We start from the raw sequence: 9,606 nt of genomic DNA on the forward strand, positions 1-9,606 counted from the left end.
GCCAGTTTCCATGGGCCCCATTTGCTCTAGCACATTCTGGGAGCCTCCAGAGGCGGGAGAAGGCCACTGTGGGCTGGCTGGCTTTCCAGTCTCCACAGGTGCAGCTTTCCCACAAAAGGAGTCTAGGGGAGAAGGCAAGCCACGGTCAAGTCCAAAGTCACAAAGTGTGGCAGCTCCGGGCTGAGGCCTTCAGGGGCCACGCAGCCTCTTGGCTCCCGAGGGCTGCATGCCGGCCACCACCAGTTGGGCCGGCTGCAACAGAGTCCCCCTGGTGAGTTCGACAAATGTGCACCCTCTGGATCCCCACCCAGTGATTCTGAGAGTCTAGGGTTGGGCAGAGAAGTCAGTGTTTGCAGCCAGTAACCAGGCAGCAGCCAGGTTCAGGAGCCCGAATGAGTCTCTAACGCTCAATACTGCACTTAGGACCCTGGAGAGAGGACGTGGGCTCTGGACTCTGACAACCAAGGTTCAAAGCCCAGCTCTGCCACTGACCAGCTATAAAACCTGGGCAAGCCACCGTCCTTCCTTGGGCCTCAGTTTCCTCTTCTGCAAAATAATATGGCCCAACAGGACGGGGAAGGGGGTGGAAAATTAAATGAGGTATGATGATGTTAAGCAGTTACCAGGATGCCTGGCCAAGCAGGCCCTCAAAAACCAGTAGCTGCTGTTGTTACTATAATTACCTACCACCACCCTGGAGTCATAATGGAAAAGAACAAGGCCTTATAGTCAAGCCAACCTGGATTCAAATCCTGACCCTAGCCCTAACCAGCGACGTGACTCTGGACAACCAATGTCAAATCTCTGCATCTTAGCTCCTCCACGGATATGACAGAATACGCAGTCTGTGGCCCCGAGCCTTCACTCGGTGGAACGGGAAACGATGTAAAAAGCCTTTCTAAATGGCCAAAGGTAGCTAGTGGTTTTCCTTCATTATTGTTATTCAGTAAACGGGCCTCCTCTCCTGGAAGGAGCTCTATACCTCAGAAGGGAAGGGCCGGGCTTTTATGCCTGCCCCAGTAACCTAGAAAGCAGCCCCTTGTATGAAAGCACTGTGAGGTCTTTTCAGACCTCCATCTCCTCTTCTGTGAAATGGGGGTGATGACACCTGTTGCTTCGGCTGTTGAGAGGGTGAAAAGCTGATGAATCCCAGCAAACGGCACCCAGCAAGTGGCCTGGCCCTGTCTCTGCAGCGTAATGATAAGCCTGAAGCAGGTTCCCCTCCTCCAGCCGGGCGGAGGGGCCCCACCCCACCCCGACTGCCAAGACCCCATCTGTACCTTCTCAATGACCCGATCCCCCCCAAAGCGCATGACAAACTCAGCCGGGGAGGCCACGGTGAAGTCCCTGTGCAGGTCCACCTTCTTCAGTTCTCGGCCCTTCTTCACCAGGTGGAGTCCGGACATGCTGGGTCTGCAGGGGGGACAGGACAGGCCCTGATGAGCCACGGAGACTGGGCTGCTGGGGAAGGGGGTCGGGAGCCCAGCACCCACGAAGGCAACATCAACAGAGAAATGGGAGCCCATCAGCCCCCCTCTGCTTTGAAGTCTTCACCAGGGACCCCGAAGGATTTCACAGGGAGACTCAAGACCTGGTGCAGGAACGAGCAGGAGTGAGCACCTGGCGTGGTCCAAGCTGTACATTGAAAATCTTTAATCTTCAGTTAATTTTTACTTTATATGCTCCCAATTTGGAAACTCAAATACTACTGAAAAGCGTATGGGGAGGGGTTTATGAAGAGGGAGCAAACCCATGCAGTCTAATACTTTAGACTTGTCTTTCATACCCTTTTCTGTATACACATATCAAACATTTTGGAGCTGAAAACAAACAAAAAAATGTGTAACTGTCAAATGGTGGTTCTTTGCCCTTCCCTTCCAGAACCCCAGAGGAAATCACTTTTCTGGCATTTCCACCTCTCTGTAGTCCTGAACAATGTGTGAGTACCACCTTGGATGACATCTTTTATTTTTTAAGTTCATGTATTTATTTAGAGACAGGGGAAGGGGCAGAGAGAGAAGGAGAGAGGATCTCAAGCAGGGTTCACACTGTCAGTGCAGAGCCTGATGCAGGACTTGAACTCATGAACCATGAGATCATGACTTGAACCAAAGTCAAGAGTCAAACACTTAACCAATGAGCCACCCAGGCGCCCCTCTTATCAACATTTTTTATACTGATTGTACGCTGAAATCCTACTTGTAGCACCACTAGCGACAATAGACAAACTATGGAAAGAGCCCAAATGTCCATCAACTAATGAATGGGTAAAGAAGATATGGTATATACATGCAATGGAATATTACTCAGCAATCAAAAAGACTTTGCAACAACGTGGATAGAGCTAGAGTGTACTATGCTAAGCAAAATAAGTCAGCCAGAGAAAGACGAGTATCATATGATTTCACTCATAGGTGGAATTTAAGATATAAAACAGATGAACATAGGGGAAGGGAAGCAAAATTAATATAAACACGGAGAGGAAGACAAACTATAAGAGACTGTTACAGACAGAGAGCAAACTGAAGGTGCTGGAGGGGAGGCAGGTGGAGGGAGGGACTAAATGACTGATGGGCATAAAGGAGGCCATTTGTTGGAATGAGCACTGGGTGTTACATGCAAGTGATGAATTACTAAATTCTAGTCCTGAGGTTATTATTACACTATATGTTAACTAACTTGGATTTAAATTTAAAAAAAATTAAAACTTACTATAAACTACAGTAAAAAAAAAGGATAGAATAAAATATCATATAGTAAACATTGATTATTAAAAAAAATTCTGACAAATATTTTCTGAGACTTTGAGATTTTAGATATCTAGTTTTAAAGCCTTGCACATCACATACTGTGTATACATATGATTTTATACTTAAGTGCTATATAACACAAGAATCCTCAAAAAATCCTATTTTATATAATATTGAGAAATATATTTAGATATATTTCTTTTTACTTTTTTTAATGTTTGTTTTTGAGAGACAGAGACACAGAGCATGAGCTGGGGAAGGACAGAGAGAGAGAGAGGGAGACACAGAATCTGAAGCAGGCTCCGGCTCTGAGCTGTCAGCACAGAGCCCGATGAGGGGCTCGAACCCACGAACCGCGATATCAGACCTGAGACAAAATCGGATGCTTAAATGACTGAATCACCCAGGCACCCATCTTTTTCTTTAAAGTGACTATTAGAAAACTTTAAATTACACGCGGAGCTTCCATTATATTTCTACTAGACAGTGCTGACCTGGAGTACAGCTCCAAAATATGGCAAGAAAACCACAGTGATATGTCTTCCATATCTAGTTCTGAGACATCTTTTGAGACACCATCTATGGCTCTCTGATCTCGAGGACGAGGAATGAGTGGTCTTCCTCAGTCACCCCATCTTCTTCCCGTCCCCGAGTCTCTCAACACAGGCATGCTACAGTCTGCCAGATTCAGTACATGGTGTTTCACAAGTCAGATGAGGGCTGGGGTAGACCAGGTGTACCTTCCTACCTTCCTTTCTCTCTCTCTTTCCTCCCTCCCTCCCTTCCTCCTTCCTCCCTTCCTTCCTTCCTTTCTTTCTTTTTCTTTCTTTCTTTCTTTCTTTCTTTCTTTCTTTCTTTCTTTCTTTCTTTCTTTCTTTCTTTCTTTCTTTCTCTTTCTCTCTCTCTTTCTCTCTCTCTCTCTCTCTTTCTCTCTTTCTTTCTTTCTCTCTTTCTTTTCTTTCTTTCTCCTCATTCTCCTTGTTCCCCTCTTTCCCCTCTTTTTCTCTCTCTTTTTTTTTTTTTTCGTGGAGACAGTGGGGTTTTCGGTTACATAGCTCTTGCAACAGCCTGGCTATTGCTAATGTAGCCACTAATTGCAGCTAATTGAGCAGCTCCTTTATTTTTCATTGGCAACATCCCTCCGGGAGGCCTCTACTCTCTCCTCCTGTCCTGACTGCCTGTCCTCCAGACCCCCAACACAACTGTCATTCTGGGATTCCTTTTGCCTTTCCTCGGGGTTTGATCCCTCATCAGGGGGATCACATGGCTCCCTCTTCCTCCCTCCCTTGTTTTGTTGAAATATAGCCTCCAGTAGTTCCAACTGGCTAAAAAGATGGTATAATGGCAGACATGGGACCGTGACGTCATCATGTGCCTGCCCTAGATTCCCTTTGATTCTGTGTTGGATCCCAGTTTCCTATCTCCCCCATGTGTTGCTCTTCTTTGGTTTATTCTCTTGTTTCAGGGGAAGACATCCTTCAGTAGCCTTCTAAGAAAAGGTGTTCTAGGGGCACCTGGGTGGCTCAGTCGGTTAAGCGTCCAGCTTCCGGCTTCAGCTCAGGTCATGATCTCACAGTTCGTGGGTTCGAGCTCCATGTCGGGCTCTGTGCTGACAGCTAGCTCAGAGCCTGGAGCCTGCTTCGGATTCTGTGTCTCCCTCTCTCTCTCTGTCTCTCAAAAATAAATAAAAAACATTAAAAAACTTTCTTTTTTAAAATAGGTGTTCGGGAGTCAGGGGTGAGAACAGTAAACATTTCATCATCTTGCATGTTCTGAAACTGTCTTCTGCCCTCACATCCGACCCTATCATTTGGCTGCGTACAGAACCCTATCAGGGAAAACCTTCTCCTTCAGAGTTTTGGAAGTCTTGCACCACTGTGTTGTGGCTTCCGAGGATGCCAGAACCAGAGCTGTTCTGATACTTTGATCCTTCATAGGTGATGTTTTTTTTTCTTTCCACATCCAGAAGCTTATAGGACCTTGTGTCTGTCTTCTGTAGTCTGTGGTTTCACAGGGATGTGCTCAGGTATATGTCTGCTTCCAACAGGGGGTTGTGCATCTAGCAGGCTCCTTCAATGTGGAAACTCACACCCTGGAATTTGTCTTCAAATATTTCCTTCAAAAGACTCCCCTCCCTCCTTTTTCTCTATTCTTTCCAGAAGTCTTATTATTTGGATGCCGAAATTCTTAGACTGGCCTGCACGTGTCCTTATGTTACCCCTCCTCTATTTCCTATCTCTTGTCTTCCACTTTCTGGCCGATTCCTTCAGCCTTCTCTTCTAACCCACTGTCGCGTTTTTAATACCAAGAGCCTGTTAACAACAGGCAGTTTCCTTTTCACCCATCCTATGCCTATGTGTGCAATGTGCTCCCTGATTCCAGTGAGGGTAATAATGCAGCTTTTCCTGTTCTCTTCTCCTGGCATGGCTTCTGTTTCTTCCAAATCTCCTATGTCTGTTTGCTTGGGGCCTGCCTTCCATATTAGAAACTGTCCCCAACTGTTTAATAAGCCTCAGTCACTTCATCCTGGACAAGAGCAAGAACCAAAGGGCTGACAAAAGAGGTGAGGCCAGCGGACCCTGAGGTCCATGCTCAGGATCTTGGGAAGGGGGCTGCTGTGTACCAGGGGACCCCAAGTACACTTAGAGTCATCTTCTTTCAATGGTCCAATTCTCAACTGGCCAGCAGGCAGGGGGGCGGGGGGGAGGTCTGGGGTGGGGGGCACGGCAGGTTTCAGCACCTATAACCTATACAGACCCCACACCCTCCACGGTGCCCATTGGTCCCCAGTCCCAGGACCCTCTGCTTTTCCCTCCAGGGAACGAACTGCCTGCTTTCAGGGGGTGGGTTGGGGGGGAGAGCAGACAAGCCCCCACCAGGCAAAGCAGACAAGAAGATCTAGGCATCTTGTACCCAAGTCTTACATTGTTACCTCCCCCTTCACCCCCAGGTGCACAGGCACCCGATGCTGCCAGTCCCTGCATGTTTCAGGGTGCAGGCCCAGTAGGTTCTCAGCTGTCTCCACAGCCGCCTTCTGACTCAGCCCTCTTGGTTCTGCTAAGCCCGTTACTGCCAGTCCTCCCGCTTTGGGCCTCCAAAATAGTATTGCTAATCTCTCCTGTTCTGCCAGGCTTGACCAGTTCCCATCTCTCTTTAAAAAAAAAAATTTTAGGGGCACCTGGGTGGCTCAGTTGGTTAAACATCTGACTCCTGATTTCTGCTTAGGTCGGGATCTCATGGTTCATGAGATCAAGCCTCACATCGGGCTCTGCGCCAGCTGTGCAGAGCCGGCGTGGGATTCTCTCTTGCCCTCTCCCTCTCTCTGCCCTTCCCCTGCTTGCACTCTCTCTCTCTCTCAAAATAAATAAACTTAGGGTGTCTAGGTGGCTCCGTCGGTTAAGCGTCTAACTTCAGCTCAGGTTATGATCTTGCAGTTTGTGAGTTCAAGCCCCGCATCGGGCTCCGTGCTGACAGCTTGAAGTCTGGAGCCTGCTTCAGATTCTGTGTCTCCTTCTCTCTCTGCCCTTCCCCTGCTCACACTCTGTCTCTCTATCTCTCAAAAATAAATAAAGATTTAAAAAATTCAAAATAAATAAACATTGTTTATTTAAAAAAATCTCTTTTGCTGTCATTTGGTGAGATGTGGACAGGAGGAGGGTCAGGAGTGAACATTCAGTCCACTTTCTTAATGCAGCAATGGGGCATTCATCTACCAGGAATTAAACTAGAGGTTAGCCACCCACAGATGTGGCCAGTGGCTGGGTCACCAGGCATGTTGAGGGTAGGGGTGAGTGGGTTCAGGGGATCAAAATTTTTGGTGAAGAACTATAATAAGGAAACCACCAGCATGCTACCTATAATCTGAGCAAGACACAGCAAGAGTGGAAGCAAAAACCTGACCAGGGAAGAGAAATTCCATTTTATAGGTGGTCACACTGAGGTCCAGCCAGGCAAAGGGGTCACCAAGTAAATCAGGCCTAGGGCTATTTCTACCACACCAGGAAATGTTGGATGTGGGCATTTTCTTTCTTTTTTTAATGTTTTTTTTAATGTTTATTTATTTTTTTGTCTTTATTATTTTATTTTGAGAGACAGAGACAGAGAGCAAGTGGGGGAGGAAAACAGAGGGAGACACAGAGTCTGAAACAGGCTCCGGGCTTTGAGCTGTCAGCACAGAGCCCGACACAGGGCTCAAACCTATGGACTGTGAGATCATGACCTGAGCTGAAGTCTGCCACTAAACTGATTGAGCCACCCAGGCACCCCAATGTTTATTTTTGAGGGAGTGAGAGAGACAGAGTGTGAGCACTGGAGGGGCAGAGGGAGAGGGACACACAGAATCCAGTGTAGGCTCCAGCTTCCGAGCTGTCAGCACAGAGCCCAATGCGGGGCTCGAATTCATGAACCGAGAGATCATGCCCTTAACCTAAGTTGGACACTTAACTGGCTGAGCCACCCAGATGCCCCGGATGGCACACAAACACTAACGCTCTAGCAAACTGACCTAAAGCACAACAAAGAAAAAGTCAACCAGGAGAAGAACACCATTTTGTGGCCTGGAAAAGACCATTCCCAGCGGCCATTTTGATTTCAAACATGGCGAGAGCCCCCCTCCATCAGGTGGGTCACAAACTCATCATAACTAACTAGGCGGGCAAACACACAATGCTGCCGGGGGGGCCTTGTTTCAGACCCAGTCTCCAGAGACCAGGGGCTATTTTTATTCGTTTTTGACAAAGTTGGAGGCCAACCAACATTGGCTCTGGAGAGCTGACCATCAACTGGCGTTTGTTCCAAGTCAAGTGTGAAGGCTGAAATATTTCAGGGTGACTTTGGAAATGGCTTCAGGTGCAATTAACTACGCCACAGAGCTATCCGCCAAACACCAAACACGGTCAGCTGCTCAGGCACAAGCCCAGGCCGAAACGCCCGGAGGGAAGGAATAAACATCTCAAGTGTCACAGTGAATCAGATACAGGGGGCTTCTCTCTGAGTCCCCAGAGCCCTGTGCAGGGGACACCACCATTTCCTGCTCCCAATGAGGAAACCGAGGCTCAGAGAGGCCCAGGGACCTCAGGTCACACAGCTGGCAAGTCCGACTCTGACCTTCTGAATCTAAGTTTGAGGCAGAAAGATATTTAAGATAAATAAGAGCATCTCTATTGTCTGGACTTTAGAAAACAAGCACTTCTTTTTGAGGGGCAATATGTAGACGGCAGGTTTCTTAGCTGGGGGCGGTTTTGTCCCTGGGGGACATATGGCCATGGTTGCAGACATTTTTTGTGGTCACAACTAAGGCCGGACGTGGGCAGTGCTTCTGGCATCTAGTAGGCAGAGGCCAGGGATGCTGAATATTCTAGGGTGCTCAGGACAACCCCTCACTACAAAGAATCACAGGACCCCAAACGTTAACAGTGCCTCAGGTGAGAAACCCTAATGGTTTCTAACGGTAGATCTAATCGTAGATTAGAGCCACGCTTCCAGGCTTTAAATGCAGAATCTACCATTCCCGACCTGTGTCATCTTGGGAGAGCTGCTTCAGTAGGTGTCTCTGAGTTCCCTCATAGGATGAAAATATGAACAATATTAATAGTTTCTGCCTCCCTGAGTGGGTGTCCAGAGCTCCGCGCTGGGCCTCGAGGGCTGTAAAGAGCTTTAGCTGAGGTGCCCCTCTACCGGGAAGCCCTGGGAAGAGCCCAATATGGGCCTCTGGGCCCTGACATTAACCAGCCCTCACGTCCCTACCTCTCCTTTCTCTTTCATAAAAGAGGGGTGGTAACTGCTGAGAGCTGATGACCTGACGGAAGAAAAGTTATTTATGTACTATTATCAGCAAGCAAGCAAGGAAGAAAGGACATCGCATAGCTTAGTAAAAGGCTGACCATTCAAACTCATTGGGCTCCCAGACACACACACCCTAGGAATTCTCTTAGGCCACTGCCCCTTCAGTGCTTCCTGGGATGGCCACCTTGCCTAGGCCAGGAGTCCTTAAACTAGGGTCCAAAAACCAAATCCAGGCTGCCACAGGCCTGTTTGTACCTCCCACAAGCTAATAATGGGTTTTACATTTTTATTCATTTTTCTTTTTTGTTTTTTAAATGTTTGTTTCCTTTGGAGAGAGTGCAAGTGGGGGGAGGGGCAGAGAGAGGGGGACAGAGGATCTGAAGTGGGCTCTGCGCGGACAGGAGCGAGGCTGATGTGGGGCTTGAGCTCATGAACCATGAGATCATGACCTGAGCCAAAGTCAGATGCTCGACCGACTGAGCCACCCAGGTGCCCCTGGGTTTTACATGTTTCAATAGTTGAAAGAATCTTATTTTGTGACATGAGAAAATTAGGTGAATTTTCAACTTCAGTGACAATAACTAAAGTATGACTGGAATACAGTCAGGCTCTCTCAATTACGATGTATTATCCGTGGCTTCGAGGGATGTAAATGGCAGAGCTGAGTAGCTGTGACAGAGACCACATGGCCACAAAGCCGAGAATACTTACTATGTGGCCCTTGACAGAAACAGTTCACCAGCTCTGAGTTGAGCAGTGCTTTTTGGCCTGACTGTGCACTCCATCATGAAGGACCTTAAAAAAATGCTGATGTCCAGGCCCCACGGGAACTAATTAAGCAGGATCCCTAAGATGGGAGGGACTGTTGGGAAGGGGGGCCCTGGAGGGGGATAGGCATCTACATTTTTCAAAAGCCCCCCCCCCCCGCCCGCAGGAAATTCTAACATGCAAGTGGGGGCAAAACCCACCAACAGATCATCAACCAACATTTCAACTGGGCAGCCGGCCTTGGTCTGAGCAGGATTCCCAGGGCGAAAAAGTCGCTTGCAATGGGGCGATTCTAATTCTTATA

At 48.0% G+C, this 9,606-nt stretch overlaps 1 protein-coding gene across 12 annotated transcripts in view; it reads right to left on the reverse strand.

Annotated features, from left to right (window-relative positions):
• The window catches only part of ACACB (acetyl-CoA carboxylase beta), a 125,155-nt gene that overhangs the window by 79,700 nt on the left and 35,849 nt on the right, over positions 1-9,606 (reverse strand). For all 12 annotated transcript variants that reach the window (XR_003902362.1, XM_029921370.1, XM_029921373.1 and 9 more), the window contains one exon: positions 1,281-1,413. Coding sequence is in view for 11 of the 12 variants with exons in the window: in XM_029921370.1 (XP_029777230.1) it covers positions 1,281-1,413 (133 nt within the window). In the remaining variant the exon portion in view is untranslated. The remainder of the gene's footprint in view (positions 1-1,280; positions 1,414-9,606) is intronic.

Source organism: Suricata suricatta, chromosome 14 (assembly GCF_006229205.1).
Source record: "Suricata suricatta isolate VVHF042 chromosome 14, meerkat_22Aug2017_6uvM2_HiC, whole genome shotgun sequence".
In the NCBI taxonomy this organism is placed as follows: Eukaryota; Metazoa; Chordata; class Mammalia; order Carnivora; family Herpestidae; genus Suricata; species Suricata suricatta.